Genomic DNA, 18,026 nt, shown 5'->3' with positions numbered 1-18,026 from the left:
CGGGTCATCATTGAATATTATCCCTGATACAAATATATTTATTATCCATAAATATTTCTGTCTGCAAATAAGTTTTGTATATGCCTATCACATCTTTTTTCAATTTTTTACGTTTGTGGAGTGTGGATCGTTCACATTGCTAATGATATTTTATTTTCTGTAAAAAATATTAGCTCAGAATTTTTGTGTTCATTTTAGGTCTGCCAATATTCCTCATCTGAGTAATTTGGTTTCTATTTTCGTAGAACTTGTCTTGAGACTAAATCGAACTTACTTATATACCTAAATTTCAGCTCAGTACCTCAACAAAATTTATTCATAAAATATTGTTTTATCATCTTTATTGCTCCTGAGTGAATTCACTTCTTCGATAATTCTTATCTCATCGGCAGCGTGAGCATATTGACAATATTACCATTATGTCTCGAAAACGACCAAGGCGATCTATTCCTTCTCATGTAGAGTTTGAAATGGATACTTCTGACGATAATTGTGACGAGCTCGTCGCGATTCCGAATCCAGACAATTCTGGTTGTTCTAGTGATTCCGATTCTGATTTTGAATCAAACGATCACCTTTCGAGTATCACTTATAAACAAGCATCGGAAAATTACACAGATAATCAATGTAAATTGGAAGGAGATCACCAATATAAGTGGATGGTTGGTGAAAAGAGCTACCCGAATGAGACTGAAGACAAATTATTACTAACTGACGGTGTAAAAAAAAGTATTCAAAAAAGTGAGCCGATACAACTGTTCGAAAAGTTTTTCTGCATGGAAATGAAAACATACATTATTGATTCATGTAAAGAGAATGGGTTTGAATTGCAGTTGGATGATTTGAATACTTTCATTGGCATCATCATTGTAAGCTCGTTCAATAAAAGAAAATCTCAAAGAGACTATTGGTCAACTGATCCCTTCTTATTATGTGAGGTGGTTTCTTCTGCAATGCAACGCGATACATTTGAGAAAATCAAATCAGAATTAAAGTATTTGATGCCTAAAGACAATGATCCCAGTGATAAGGCATGGCGCGTTCGTAAAATACTACAATTATTTCAGAGAAATATTCGTCAGTTTGGCTTGTGGAAGACTGCGTTATCTGTTGACGAAATGATGGCCAAATCATATGCAAGAACATCGCTAAAACAGTTTATCCGGGGAAAACCCATACGATTCGGACTAAAATTTTGGGGTCTCTGCACCGCCGATGGATACCTGTTGAATCTCGATTTATATTGTGGAAAAACCTCATCAATTGGAGATAAATTGGGTAAATGTGCTCTAGGTTCTCGTGTAGTGATGGAATTATTGGATCCATTTCTCAAATCTATCCCTCCTAAGAAGATATCTCAGTTCCATCTTTACTGCGATAATTTTTTCACGAATGTCGATCTCCTAGTACATTTGAAAAAGTTAGGTTTACAATGTACAGGAACTATAAGAGAAAATCGAGTCAAAGAAAAAAATTTAATCGACAAAAAGTCTCCACGAGGTACGTATGTTGTAAAGCATGATCAAAATGTTATGTACTAGAGTACACAACATTTTTGTTGAAATAAAATAAAATATATTAAAGTTAAAAAAGAAAAAGAAACAGTAAGCAGAGGAAAGTCAGGTAAAGAAAAATCAATGTGTGAAGTCAGACTTGAAGGCACCAAGGGGAAACTCAAGGACGCTAGGTGCACAGACAGGTGAAGGAAAGAAGAGAAAGCGGGCGTAAAGGCAGTTCAAGAGGCCCGCACGTGGATAGCCTGACTAAAGGAAATTTGGATATTCAAATCTACCGGATTGGCAGAAAGAGCAATAAAGCTACCACCTCCAGCTTTTCAGAGGGGTTGGAACCCTGGATAAATAGTCCAGATTTTCCCAAGGAACTTCAGTCTCTGCTGAATTTTTGTTGGGCTTGGTGCAAATTTTTGAACTGTAGTCTACTTCGATTTGATTTTTTAAGAGAAATTTATTCTGGGTAACTTTAAAGATTTCCTTCAATTTATAATCATTCAAGAGAAACAATTCTTTTAGAATTTTCTTCTTGAAGAAAATAATTCTTCTATTTACTCAAACCAGTATATTTTTAAAACTCAACTCGACCAAAGAAATATTTTTTCTTTAAAATAATAAAAACATTTTTCTCAACTCGTCGGGAAAGATTTTGTGAAGAAAAATCTTTGAGAAAATATATATATACGTGAGCGAACGAGCGAAGTCGAAGTCTACGAGTAAGAGAGAGAGGTGCAGTACGGCGAGGGAGCCCAAGCGGCTGTAAATCAACCAACCAGGGAGCCTAGCCGAGTATCTTCAGGCAGCACCACAACCTGCTACGCACCGACCTGCTGAACAGCGCTTCAACTTTCTGCTACCTATCAGTTTCACCCTTGTAAAACAATTTCTGTTTAACTGAAGTGAGTAAAGGCTAATAAAGATTATCTGTAATAAAAAGGAACAACTCTCTTCTTCATTTGTTGCACCATAGTGGTTTGCCAGCACTGATTACCTTACCTATTTCTTTAATTTTCCATCTAAAATAAACTCTGCGAGGTCTCCGCACCCGAGTGGAGTAGAAGGCGATTGTGTCTTGACTCCAAAAAGAGACCGTTCTGTTACGGGGACGTAACACAAAACAGCGGAATAAACTACATAACTATCGTAGACTCGAAACCAGTTTCGATCGCTTCTACCGCTGCAGGGGTAACTTCTCTACTACCGTCTAAGAGATTTAGCTCGAGAGCACATTCAAAAATTGAGATTCCGTTTCCACAAGCATTTCATCTCTACAATAAATTCATGGGCGGAGTAGACGTGCACGATGGACATTGCAACAACTTGCTTCCAAGTATCCGTTCAAAAAAATGGACATGGGTCGTCTTTATTAGATTTATTCAGGCCGTCATTGTGAACTCAGTCGTGATTTTCAACGCAACTGGAGATAAAACAAAAAAAATTGGTTCAAAGCAATTCGCAATTTCGATTGCTAAATATTACTTAGAGAGGGGAAAACTAAAACGGAACAAAGCACACGATACTTTCCGTCACAGCAAACAAGCTCGTTGTTCAATCTGTCCAATAAGAACATATACGTACTGTAAGGACTGTAATGCTTATTTCTGTAGTGCTTGTATGAAAGCGAAACACGTAATCAGGCTTCGGGGATAAGCAAAGGGCGCATTTACAACCAAGCACCCCAAAAAGTGAGAGGCAAGGGGACTCACTCGAATCAAGCACCCCAAAAAGTGAGAGGCAAGGGGACTCACTCGAATCAAGCACCCCAAAAAGTGAGAGGCAAGGGGACTCACTCAAATCAAGCACCCCAAAGGAGAAAGGATTTCTACCACGTCCATGTCGTTTTCTCTGGGTAATGCTAAGAGTAGAAAAAGGAATTATAAGTTTATCCGTTGAGTAATGCGGAGTGATGAATTTCTATAAATTTGTCAATTTATCAATATATGAAGTTGTCAATTCTTAAATAAACGTTAGATAATAACTGGGCGTTAATGGGAAGGTGTCCGCCATATTGCATCCGCCATTTTGAATTTTGAAATGATGATGCCAGATTCGTTATCAAGGACCTCGAAAACCCCCGAGTGCCACATTTCATCCGATTCAAGTAAGTTTTTGAATTTGGGTCCGCCATATTGGATCTGCCATTTTGAATTTTCGAATTTTGAGGACAGATTTGTAATTAGCGACCTCGAAAACCCCCGAGTGCCACATTTCATCCGATTCAAATAAGCTTTTGAATTTGGGTCCGCCATATTGGATCCGCCATTTTGAATTTTTGAATTTTGAGGGCGGAATCGTAATCAGCGACCTTGAAAACCCCGGGATTCCAATTTTCGTTAAGATTTGAATATTTTTTTTGTCGGGCACCGAGAGTGAAAATTGTCTTCCTGCTGAAGGGATAAAAAGCGCCATTTTGGGGGTGAAAATGTCAATGTCGACAAATTAAAAAAATATATTCTTAAACTACAACTATTTTGTGCACTCATGGTTGAAGAAAAAAGGGGGTTCCTTGAGCGTCTTCAATGAGAAAAAAAATATTAAAAAAAAAATGTCTTCGATTTTTTCGGTTTTTTTTGTTTAAAAACGGCCATATTTTTTTTTCTAATGGACAAAACTTAATTTTGACTCCGGATTCGGAAAGAGGACACTCGAAAGTACAAGGGAACATATTTTTTATTTGCAAATGATTTTTTTTCGATGATAAGAATCTAGCTTGAAAATGAGAAAAAAAAACACGATTCTTCGGCGTTAATGGGTTAAGTAATAATCGTTAACCTCAATCCTTAAGGTTTATTGCTATTCATTTTTAGCTTCTCTTAAAATATATTTTTAATAATTATGTAAATTAATTAAAATACATTTAGACATTACACCCCCCGTGTTAGACGGAAGTGCGAGTGACAAAATTTGATCGAGTACGACGTTTTTCTTTTTTAAAATTAAATTTTTACAATAAGATTGGTAACACTCAATTCATACATGGTTAGTTATTTGAAATTACTTTCTAACTGTTGGTTGACAATGATAAACTATTTTATAACTGTTTTAGAACCCTTTCGAAAACCTTTTGGCAGCTCACTGGTAGCTCCTTTGTCATCCCTCTGCAAATTAATTGAAGTTGAGTAGGCCAATTTTGCGGAAAGTTATCCACTTGACAAATACTCGAGTTGTTATTTCTGTTCTTTGATTATCTATATCTGGATATAATGGAGAACTAGTTTCAGCTGCTGTAACATCTTCTCCACGTTTAACGGGATCTACACATGTTCCCGAATTTAAATTACATTTAAAACCGGACGGCAAATAAATTTGATTAGAATCCGTTTTTACTCGGGCTATGGCCGATCGTAAACTTATACGAACAGTGCCCATTGCTACTACAGAATTCCATGTACCGTATGGATCTGAGTACTCTGCACCTGAACAAGCTCCATTCTGAGTTGATGAGCCTGCTAAGGTGATGCTTCTAATTGTAGTTGTATTTAATAGTAAACCATCTATTACTGCATTAGTGATTCGAAGCGTGCCATGATCGTGCGCTATCTGGCATGCTTCCCTGGACATGGAATGGACATGATCCATGTACGCGTTATCAACAACCGAAACATGAGAATGCATTCCACAATAACGCACAGCTCTACTTATTTCAACTTAACATTGTTTTCTTTCAACATAATCATATTCATTAATTTGCAGTAAGAAAAGGTTTACATTTGCTATTTGTACATGTTCGTCTTCAACATTGCATTCCTCAATGTCTAATAGAAATATCGTTGTCATATTCAACGACTTAGAACCGCAATCATATCCAATAATGGCTTGAACTGCTCCAACTACAATTAACAATAACAAAATTTGGAATCCCTGCATTGTTACTGAAAAGAAAATAAAACAACAAAAATTAATTTCGATAATCTGGATCTTTCTCCTTGGTTATTTGTTTTTTTGACTTCTTCAATTGTTCTTTAGCTTCGAACATCGTTATTTTCGACTTTTTTAGTCTATTAGAATGAACTATTTTCAGTTTATTCTTAGTTATTATTTTGACATTTCCATTTGGATACATCTCTGAAACTTTAAATGGTCCATCATAATGATCACCTAATTTATTTGGCTTTGGATCTTTTTCTAAGATAACATTATCCGCTATATATAACTTGATAGGTTTCATCTTTCTGTCATAATATTTTTTTGACGTTTCTTTCGAATCTACTAGATTTTAATAAGCTTATTTACGTATGTTCGTTGATCTTTCCACTAAATCTGTTATATAATTTTCATACGTTGGCAGACGATCTAAGTTATGCAAGGGTTCATTTGTCGGAACGCGCGCTATTTTTCCAAAAACAAGTTCATAAGGTGTAAATTTCGTATCTTCATGAACACTCGTATTATATGAGAACATTGCTTATTCTAATCGCTTGTCCCATTCGTCATCTTTACGTGCGAATTGTTTTAAATATTCTCCCAACACATGGTGGGATCTCTTAAAAGAACCATTTGATTGTGGCCTGAACGCTGTTGTCTGCAACTTTTTTATTTTGAATCTTTTGATTATTCTTTGCATGAAAGCACTAATAAAATTACGACCTTTATCAGTCAATAAAACCTTCGGTGCTCCAAATACACAAATAAATCTTTTAATAAATGCATCCGCAACCAAAATCACGGTCATATTTCAAGTGGAATCGAGACACTATACTTTGATAATCGATCCGGAATTGTTAAAATATATTCTTTTCCTCGTGATGTAACTGGTAATGGACCTACTATGTCCATTGCAATTTTCTCAAACACTGGACCTGGAGTATCTGTAATAATTATCGGTTGCCTATTTTTAACACGAGTTAATTTATTTAATTGACAATCTAAACATTGTTGTATTCGACGTTGCACGTCGCCCTTTGAATCTTCCCAAAAATAATTATGCTTTAATCTATTATATGTTTTAGACACACCTTTATGACCACCAATGGGTGAAGAGTGCGCTTCAGCAAAAATTTTATCACGTTCATCCGGAGGAACGTGCCTAATAGTTCCTAGACAAATAATTACCTTTATATTTTCATTCTCAAAAATTTCTGTAATCATTGATAAAACATCATCCCAAGGAATATTTTCTATATACTTTGAATAAGCAACTGAAACTGTTTCAATATTCTTTTCTTTTAACATGACTGTTAAATTGACCAAACATCGTCCTAAATGACTTTTTACTCGAATTATAGATTCTCCTTTCGATTCACGAATTATAGATGCAAAATGAACTTTTCGATTAACCTTGAACGAATAAATATTCTCTACTCTAGGAGCTTTAATTATAGACATTTTATTAAGGTCTTTTAATTTCTTAGAGCCCTCATCGCAAGGATGTCCACTCTCATCAACAAAATAAACTCAATTATCCTTTCTATACTGAAATAAGTCTTTCGATAAAATAATATTCGACCTAATTTTCTTAAATTTTTGTTCATCAACAGCTACATCCTCCAATGAATCATCCGATTCTTCAGACTCGAAGTCAGAATCATGAGGATTTCCAGAACCAGCAAATCTCGTATCATCATCACTAGAGATACCTTGAGTATTTACATTATCAGGTTTTTTAGAGTCTAACACCTTTTTCGGTGGCCTACCTCTTTTTTTTGAGCATAGCTCCATCCGTGTTCACGACTCCTTTTCGTGGCCTACCCCTTTTCTTTTTGAGAATAACATGGCCGTTTTCTTTTTCCTTTGACGATTTTTCTCATAAATCATTTAAATCACTGACTTTATTGTTCATTCGCAATTCGAGATCGGAACAATCTTTCTTTTCATTTCCTACTTTTGCTTGAGCACGAGTAGTAACATTTACAACTTCTACCGGATTTCGCGACAATGCATCCGCGTTCAAATTAATTTTCCCGGTTTATATACAACATCATAATCATATTCTGCTAATTTTAAACGCCATTTAAGAACTCTTGCGTTTGCTTCTTTTGTAGCTTGAAACCAGATCAATGGTTTATGATCAGTAACTAACGTGAATTTATGCCCATAGATGTGAGGCCTAAAATTTTTAACATCCTGAACAATAGCCAAAGCTTCTTTTTCATATGTATCATATTTCAACTCAGCGCCTCTTAACGCTCTCAAATAATAAGCAATAGGTTTATCTTTACTTATTTCCCCTTGAGATAAAACTGCACCAACAGCAATGCCTGAAGCATCTGTTGTAATTATGAATGGTTTCGAAAAATCTGGATATTGTAATACTGGAGCTTTACATAAAGCTTCCTTTAATATCTCGAAAGCATTCTGTGCTTCTTGAGACCATTCAAAATCTCTATTCTTTTCTAATAAACGCGTTAGTGGTTTTGCAATTTTTGAAAAATTCTTAATAAATCTTCTGTAATATCCAGTTAAACCCAGAAAAGCTCTAATATTTTTTTGCGTTTTCAGTACCGGAAATTTTTTTACCGCATCTAATTTCGATGGATCAGGTTTTAACCCTTCATTACTAATAATATGACCCAGATAATTTACTTCACTGCGTAAAAATTCACATTTATTTGGTTGCAATTGCAAATTAGCTTTACGTAAACGTTGCATTAAATCATCAATTCTTTTTCCATGCTCATCCAAATTTTTCGCGAAAACTACAATATCATCTAAATAAACAAACATCGATATACCCTGCAACCCAGTCAAAACCGTATCCATTAACCTTTGGAACGTTGCTGGTGCGTTTTTTAACCCGAACGTCATACGTTTAAACTCCCAATGTCCTTGTAAAGTTGAAAACGCCGTCTTATGGCTATCTTTTGGATCCATCTTAATCTGATGATATCCGGAAGCTAAATCAAACACAGAGAAATACATTGAACCTCCTAATTGATCAAGAATATCAGTAATATTTGGTAATGGATAAGCGTCAGTAATAGTTCTTTCATTTAATTTTCTGTAATCTATAACGACTCGCCATCTTTTATTACCTTGCGAATCTGGTTTCCTAGGCACGATCCAAACTGGACTATTATAAGAAGACTCAGAATGCCCAATAATGCCTGTGTCGAGTTCCTCCTTAATTTGTTTTTCAATTTCTGTCTCCAAAAACTGAGGTGTACGATATTGTTTCACTGTTATAGGAATATCTGAAGTAGTAGGTATTTCATGATTGTATACATCTGTTGACCCTAGTGGTTCATCTGGAATATGAAACCGATCTGCATATTTTTTTTTTTATTTTTTCAACATGTTTTCTTTTTTCTTCGCCTAAATGGCTTAATCTCAATAACTTTATAATTTTTTTAAATCTTTTATCATTTTCAAAATTTTCAACAATTGACAAAATTTTTTCCGTATTAAAATCTTTAAAATTTAGTTTATTAAAATCTAATTGAGTTTCAATTTCACAATCTCTGTTCAAACATTCTTCTTGATCAATTTTAGGATCATGTAAATTCTCTACTGACTGTATAAATAAAGTAGGAATTTTCAATCCCACTTCATTTTCAGTCGTATTAAAAACTTGCATATAAGCACGACCATCATTAACACGTACTAAACAGTCTCCCAAAAATACGCCTTTACACGCTTTTAATCTTGGGACATAACCTTCGACAATATTTTTATTTTTAACTTTTACGAAAAAGGTTGACTCACTACGAGGGGGAATATACATCATTCCATCCTCGACTCTATTAGCTTTTTTAAATGGGTATTTAACATCATCTACTTTCATTACTTTATTTTTATAATCAATTTTTACCCCATGAGTTGCGAAAAATCGAGATCCTACGAGACCTGCATGCGGAATACCTAAAGTATCAGGAATCACATGACATACAGTCTCTTTATTAAATAATTTAACTTTTACTCTTCCGAGTGTCTTTATTGGTACATTTGCAATACCGTGCAATTCAACAATTTTACTTTTATCAATTGTCGTCGGATCATTTACATAGCTAAATTTAAGTAAGTTCGGCGAAGCTCCTGAATCTATCATCATAATTACATCTTTATTTTTATTTGTTTTGCCTACAATAATATACGGTAGATCGTCTAAATTTTCTAATTTCACGCTCATGATTAGTACTCGTTTTCGGATTCCTCCTCGAAAGTCAATGTCACTGGACGCTTTGGAAGTGCCTCTGACCCCGCGCCTATCTGGCGAGACACATTCGAGTTTTCCTGTTCATCGTATTTTTTAGCTTTAAGACGGAAACAAGTGGAAATGTCGTGACCAGATTTTTTTCAAAATTTACAAGATTCACTTTGATTACTTTCATTCGAATGATTAATTAATCGACACGTTTTAGCAGTATGACCATTTTTTTCACAAATTTGACATTTTACGTTTGATGAAACTCTATTTGGATTTTTAAATCAATTTTTAGCAGTATGTCCAGTTTTATTATAAAGCTGACAATTTCCTCTTGAATTATTATTATCTTTTTCTCGACAATTTTTCTTTACATGACCAGGTTTATTACATGAATGACAAATAATCTTTGGTTTCTCCTGACTATTATTATTTAAACTTTTGTCTTTATCGTTATTTGGTTTATTAGTTACAAATTTAACGGGTTTATTTTTATCTTCATTTTTATTTTCTTTAATTTTTATACTATTTGGGTCTTTACGAATTTCTTTTCGCGCAATTAATCAAATTAATTAATTTTTTTCGTAATTTATTAACAAAGTCTACTACTAATTTATCATTTTTTTGAAACATTTTTCCTAGTTCACCTTGCAACTGAAAAAGTGTTTTAGAAGGAACATAAACTTTTTTAAGATCTCTTCGGAGTTTATTTACAGTGCTATATGTTATTTTATTTAATGCATCTTTAACTGAAGGAGATAATTTACTACCAAAAATTAATTTAGTGAGATTTGATTCTACTTGCTCTGGTAACATACATTTTGCTTCATCACAACAATTCGAAAAATCAAATAATTCTTTTGGTTTGCCCGTAAATATAGGAATGCGCGTAAATATTAACGCGTCTTTGAGAGATATATTTTGATTATCAGACATTTTTCTTTGTTCCGTCATATTTATATCTAAATTTTCCGTCTCTATGTGAGCTTGAGTTTGATTTATCGTTGCGTCACTATTATCATGCTCGTCAGATGTAACGAGTTCACTTGATTCTGATATTTTTGTTAAATCACCGATACCCGAATCAACAAACTTGAAACTTTTAGGTCTGGTAGGCGGAGCTAAACCTTCAGGATATAGTGGACCACCGGTACTTCTCAACGAATAACCTTTTTTATTATTATCAGATGATCCAGAATTATCAGACATTTAAACTATTTCTCCATAGAAGATCATTGCAATCCCGGACGAGCCCCCAAAAATTGTTATGTAATTTTGCTCTTTAAAGGTGTCAATATGTAAACCATATGCTCAACCTTAGAGACTTTAAATTCCTCTTTTTTGTCCTAGCCTTTCGACCAATAGACAGAGATGAGGGGATCTTCGATAGAGAAAGTAAAAATGTGTGATTTATACAAAAACAATAACAAAATTTTATTGAATGAAAATTATTTTTTTATTTTGTCAGTGAATCAGAAGTATAACGATACAAACATTGTGTAGTTTTTCTTAGGTTTTATTGAAATCATACAATTAAATGTCATTGTTCATTGGGCAGTCATTAATTGTCATATAAAAGTGACATGACATGATTTGTAGGTAACCTGCAAAATAGTTTCTTTATTTAAAATTTATGCTGCGAAAATAAAAATATTTTTTCTTCTTCAACAAAAACGTGTGTACTTAACAACTTGTTCGATTAAAATTCATGCAAGCGGACACGTTATTTATCGTTCGTTTGAATATGAGGCGAACCGTCACGGAAGGAAAATCCATAAAATAACTACTGTCTGTAGTATCCACTCTATTAACTGTTGAAGTTTCACTTTGAAATCACCTTCTAATAACGCGTAAGACGTGAGTCAGTTTTGAGAAAATGAAACCAACAAGTACCATGACGACTATCCTGGAAAACGTTGTTCAAATCAAATAGACTTTTTACAACAAATTGTGTTGCTCTTAATCGACGTAAAATTGGTGGACCTTCGATAATCCGCAAAATATCAAAAACAATAGTATTTAAGAAATTTCAGAAAAACCTAAACAAGACAATCCGTGACGTAGCCGAAGAATTAAATATATCAGAGTTGACATTTCAACGGCGCCTTCATAACAATGATCTCACAGATATAATACGACAAAAAAAAAGTAAAAAATAAACAAATTCATATAGTAAGTCAATCTTCAATGACTGTTATTTATTAATTTGCTTAAATATATTCAATATTTTCAAAATTTCATACTTATATAAAATCTTTATAGTCACGCCAAGTTTTTCGTTGTAACAATTAAAAACTCTGATCACCTGTGGTGATTTATGCTTGGCGCACGAGACACTACCGTATTTTTTGATTTTCTCTATTTTATATTCCGTTTATCGGAGTCGTTAGTTATGGGTGACCCTGTGTATTATAGTCTAAGGCATGCATTATTAAAGATGTCCTAAATAGATCGTAGAAGTACTATATTTTATTTTTCTACTTTTCAATATCAAACGATATTTCATGTTGCTTGATGTCATTCCTATTTTTTTATCGCGATATTCTTAAAAAACGTATTCACGTAACTTTTGATTACTTTGGGGACAGCAATATAAAGTATAGATATTAATCAAGGTGGTAACTTCAAAGACGAGGAAGGATTATAAAGTGATAGTATGTTATTACCCTTTTTTTTATTTATGTATGTAGTTTAAAATCATGAATCTTATATCATTTGATGTGTGACACCATCTATGATCGATTGAAATTATCGTACATATAACCATGAGAAACAAAATCAAAAATTAACTCATTGCTTTCAACTACATGAGTTCTATGTTTTGACGAAAATCTCTTACGGTTTAACTGTATTATTCGTTAATAATAAGAAGATTTTTAATTTCTTATCCCCACATATTTCAGACATGGCTGCCAGTGATTTTGAGTCACACACCCGCAGGCGCCTCAACAAAGACCATGGTTCATTATGCTCAAGAAATCGTTTCTGGGCAATTTCAATTTTATGACTATGGACCAGAAAAGAATTTACAAATTTATAACTCTACATTTCCATTGAATTATAATTTATCTGCTATTCATACGCCAATTATACTATTTTATGCTGACAACGATTGGTTAGCTGCGCCAGTAGTAAGTATGATTACTTTATTACACTCTATAATAGCTTCATGAAATGTTAATACTGTATAATAATTATGGAGAATATAAAACTTCATTATCCGTAAGATTAATATGTGACGCGAAGAAAAAAAAATTTTTACTGAAGTATTGGGCTTTAATAACGTCCAAGTATATTGTGGACTGTTCTAACTATAGAGTGAACCATAGAATAACTCTACTTATGATAACTCTTATCTTTTGAGTGCTAAAATATTTCAGCAGATTGTATGAATCAATATTATGTCTATATTAAAATATTACTCAAGAATAAATATATGATAAGTTCATTAGAATGTAGTGATCTGGGTAACATACTTCCTTAATAAAGGGAAGGCAGTCAGACTAATAAGAGATTTGTACGGTATTATGCAGCGATAGGGACATCGAGGCATGTGTTTTCGTGAGACAAGAACTAAATCCTGTGGTGCTCGGCCAATATTGCACAAAGAATCCGGCGGCAATACAGGTAAACATCAAGTTGAGATTAGTGCTGGTTAAAGCCGTTATTGGCTTGGCATACCTTCCTGATGACTCTGTCGAATGTCACCCGCTAAGAAGCTAAAACGACTCGTAGAGTACTGCTGGAAGACGTACTGCGAGCTTATACTGGGATGTGATGCTAATGTTCTTTACACATTCAGGGGCAGCAGTGACATGAATGAGAGAGAGAGAGAGAGAGAGAGACTAGCCTACTAGAGTAGCTCAATCAACACGGCCCCGAAGTCCTAAATAGGGGGACCAAATCTATCTTTGTTACCTCAGTCAGGCTAGAAGTCAAAGACATAACTGTCGCTACGGCGAAAATCTACGATTTCGTCACTAAGTGAGGGATGGGCGAAAAAATAATTATAGTTTTGTAAGAGCTTATCGTTGCGTATGCCCAGCTAGGATAAGGCACTGGGGAAGAAGAGTCTCTTGGTGGAACAGGAGCTTTCTCAAGCTCATAGGAAAAGCAGAAAACTCTTCAACTAGGCAAAGAGGCTGAACATGGATCAGCGATGGGCTGATCAAGTCAAGAAAGAGGTAAGCCTAAAGGAGCTACTACGAGAGACTGGAGGTACTACTGAAGGTAGCCAGAAACCGCAAGTTGCTCACTTCGGGCATAAACTTGACGCTTCGTAGCCTAGGGTCTATAATAATCGATAATCATCAGTCATACTGAAGCTTCTCATCACAACGCACTTCCCGGGATCAACCCCAGTGCAAGCATCCAAAACAAGGCTGAAAGACTAGTCAAGCCCACAAAATCTGGCTGGGAGATCGTCAAGCAAATCGTGACGCAATATAGGATTAACTAGGGGGTTGGCTCCTTTGATCGTTACAAAAACCCAAGTTCAGACGGAGTTTTTTTGGTTCTGCTGCAAATGAGTGCCGTCTCAACGGCTCTTTCACGGGTAGCTACCTCCTCGAAGCTCGTGGACAACTGTAGGAAGTACACCAAACGGCATGCCGCAACAAAAAATGCTAATGTAGGTACCAAGTCACTGTAGTATATGCAGCATTACTAAAGCCTTGGAGGCTTGGGGAATGAGACCCACTAAAGTGTTCATGAAAGAACCCACAGCACAGATAAGCCAGAAATCTGATCGGACTAAGCGAAAGAAGGCTACTGTACGCGCCATAACGGGACACTAGCTAACCCGACGCCATATGAGGATGTTAAGACGCGCGAAAGAGACCGTTTGCCGGTGGTGTAGAGAGGTGAAAGAAACCTCTCTCTACATAATAAGGGACTAGCCTCGTTTCCCTGGCCCTGAGAAGGACATTTTGTTTGAGTACCTCGCCTTATAGGGCATAACTCTGGGAATGGCTCTGCTTCTAGTGACGGCGTTACTTAAGACGGTATATTCTTGCGCCTTTAGAAAGGCACGAGGATACACGCATCTAGCTCAAGGCCTTGCAACATACCACTACGAGCCCAACCTCAACTGACTGAAAGCACCCGGTTCTCTGCATGTCGTTTTTCGACTTTGCAGCCCCGAATGCGGGCTTGGATTTCGGTCTCCCGTAGTAACAGTTTTATCCGCTTTGGTCGGCGGCCTCAGTTGTTTGTGGTGTGGGGGGAGCACCATTATATTGTCAATAGCTGAAAGAAGATGTTTAGTGTTAGATGTTTCCTGAAATATATCAAAGTTTTATTGTTGTTTTTGTTAATGCTATTGTTATTAAAGATTGTGAGAAAGTGAGAAATCTCTATCCGTTTAATCCACAGGTTACAGGTGTTCTGCGAAGGTTGCAGGCCTGCAACCTGTGCTTAGGTGTTCCGACAACGTCCAGGTGTGGATCAATGAAGTTCACGAGCTATGTTTTTACGGCGCTGGCAACGACCTGCTACTTCTGCGGGGAGAAGAGTTCTGTGTGTTGGGCATTGCTGCTCCCATTCTGATTTCCTCGAACAATTTGTCAGGGCATGCCTTGACAAATTGTTCGAAGGCCTTACATGTGTTCTTTGTTTGAACGAGTTTTGCTTCCATTGGGACTATCAGAAAATCGTCGAAGCCCAAACCCACTGTTTTTATTGCTAAGCTACCATCTGATGCTACGCCAACGTCTTCAAGAGACTTTGAAGTTTCAATAAATGAGCTATTGCCTTTGAGGACTTTTCAATTATTAGAGAAAGCAAAGGCTGCCCCCAAGCAGGTTGGTTTTAAGTCTGTCTGAGCCAAGAACTCTATCGTCTGTGCTTAATTCAAAAATGATGACATCACTCACGTCATCAAAAACCAGGATGATGTTGCTAGACTGTCTACTATTTATTCACCAGAGAAACAATGAATACCTTATGTCGCTCAGCCTGGACCCGCTCCACAAGTTTTGCCTAGTAACCCTCCTGCCATATAACCCGCTCAACAATTTGTTGTATTTCCAATGACTGGACTATATGTTATTTAAATGTACTCGTTTATTGTCAAGTAAATAAGTACACGATATTACAGAATATTTGTTGTATGAGTGATTTAGAAGATCTGAGTAGTTCAGATGATAGATTCTAAGTAATTCTCTGGATATTGAAGGAAGGAGCTTTATTTAAAGGGCTGACCCGAACGTCGAGGAGAGGGGTTAAAATCTAGCTTGTAGAGTTAAAGAAAGTGATTTTATGTAAGGGAAAGTTGGAGAAATCGGGATGAGTCCAAGGTTCATATTTTAGAAATCAGGGATGATATATAAAAGGGTTTTCGGTGAAGGACTTGGAATGCATATAAAAACTGGGTTTTTCCTGTAGAGAAATCTTAACTTTCTGAAGCTATAAAACTAATGTTTCTCCAAAATTATAAGTATATAGGTAAGGTATATAACAAATTTCACTTTTGCTGTCTCAATGTAAACTCTTTGCGTGCGCACCTGGATGTACTAAAGCAGTTTTTGGACTGCAGCTATCTTCGCTGCGTTTATCTACCGTCCGCTTCATGCACCTTTTAATCTAACTACTGACTTTGTTGCAGTGCTGTCGACTGCTATGGATGGCTACAGTTATCAAATTATCTTTGGCAATTTTCATACTGACCAACTATCTAACTGTTTTAATGCCAAGTACATCAGGGGCCTCATTGCTGATTTCTCTGATCACTCAAACTAGTGGAGCATGGTGTGACGCATGTTACATCAACGTCATCTTCATAGCTAGACTTGTGTCTCATGGACGCAATGACCCTGTCTCTTTTTGGAGCAAGTCACCTTTACCCATGGTTGCTGGTCATCACCTCATCTCATTCTCTCTCTTTCGATAAGTCCCAGTCTGCGATAGGGAAGCGTAAAGTAAACAGACTCTATCGTCTCTACTGGTGTTCTAAAAAAGATTCTAAACTCTCAAGTACCTTCCGTAAGGCTCGCTAGCGTTAACACAATTTATCTGCAACACGCATTCACTATTACTGCTCTCGAGTCCTCGGGCTCTCTTGTACAGCTGTGTGGCGTGAGCTAAAGAACCTTGCTGTAATTAGATCAACCAGCATGCCATCCTCGCTTGCTGTGCCTTCTGATGTACTGAATGAGTACTTTGTTAGTATCTCGACCGAAGCTGATGAAGATGCTGATAATATATCTATCAACTTTCTTGTAATTACAGTCAATCGATCATTTGACCAGAATATCTTTCCTGATTCCTGATAGCATGCGCTAGTTGTGTAGATTACCAAAACGAATACTTCTAAAAAACCTTCAGACTACAGGCCTATTGCACTGGTGCCTTGTTATAGTAAAGTGCTGGAAAATTGGCTTTTGAGCAGATTATATCATACCTAAATCAATACAACTTGCTTGATCCCCTGCAGTGCGGGTTCCGGCCAGGAAATAGCACTCAGACTGCCTTGCTTCGCTTAGTCAACGACATCAGGACTAACATTGACAATCGCGAGCTTACCATTCTCGTGCTGTTCGATTTCTCTAAAACTTTTGACAAAGTCTTGTACTCTCTATTATACATGCTGCTGGCTAAACTTGCTGTGCTGGGCTTCTCTGAGAATGCTCTTGGCTGAATGCGCTCATATTTAGTGATTAGACGCTAGGCTGTGAAGTCTTCCGATGGCTCCTCGAATTCTTTTCTACCGACGACGGCAGGTGTTCCTGGAGGGTCCATTCTTGGTCCCCTACTGTTTTCTCTATGTGTAAATGATATTGGTACCTGCATCACTGAGTCAAATACGCTGATTACTTGCAGTTATATCGCAGCTATGCTCCGATAAAAGTCAATACAGCATTCCACAGTCTCTACTCTCTTCGGAAATATACTGACCATGCATTTCGTACGACCCTAGTTAATTCTCTAGTTCTACCTCACATCTATTACTGCTTAGTAGTCCTACAAGAAGTGGGCACAGTGGCTGATACCGAGCTCCAACAACTCATCAATAAAGGGGTAGGGTTTATTTCTGGCTTCCCTCGAAATGCTCCTGTCTTTCAGGCGAGACGTGACCTTGGCTTGCTCACGGTATTTGGATATTGCAGACTTTTTCTTGGCTGTATCACTTATCAAGCAATATTCAGTCGTCTTCCTAGCTATCTGTCTGAGCTACTATTGCAACGCATCACCACTAGGCCTTCCAAGAACCGAGTCAATCAGCTACACCTAGTTGTTCCTAACTATTGCACTGATGCTTTTGGAGCGGCTTCTGCAGTTGCCGTCATTTGAACGCATGCTGCGTTGTTGGCTGATTGAGCAAGACTCTGCCTCTGCTTTGGATCGTCCCTGATGGACTGGCTATACTCATCCTCTCCTTTTTTTCCCTCATCACATTATTGCTATCTTATCTTATTTTTCTTTATTTTCTATATTTT

General features: G+C 36.4%; 1 protein-coding gene across 1 annotated transcript in view; it reads left to right on the top strand.

The window, feature by feature from the left end:
• The window catches only part of LOC118070470 (lipase member J-like), a 61,143-nt gene that overhangs the window by 29,903 nt on the left and 13,214 nt on the right, over positions 1-18,026 (top strand). Inside the window, exon 7 of the mRNA XM_035089072.1 lies at positions 12,495-12,722. Coding sequence (XP_034944963.1) covers positions 12,495-12,722 — 228 coding nt within the window. The remainder of the gene's footprint in view (positions 1-12,494; positions 12,723-18,026) is intronic.

Source organism: Chelonus insularis, unplaced genomic scaffold (assembly GCF_013357705.1).
Source record: "Chelonus insularis isolate UGA/USDA-ARS -01 unplaced genomic scaffold, ASM1335770v1 contig_60_pilon, whole genome shotgun sequence".
Lineage (NCBI taxonomy): Eukaryota > Metazoa > Arthropoda > Insecta > Hymenoptera > Braconidae > Chelonus > Chelonus insularis.
Note: the sequence above shows the minus strand (reverse complement) of the source record. Positions and strands in the feature narration are given on the sequence as shown.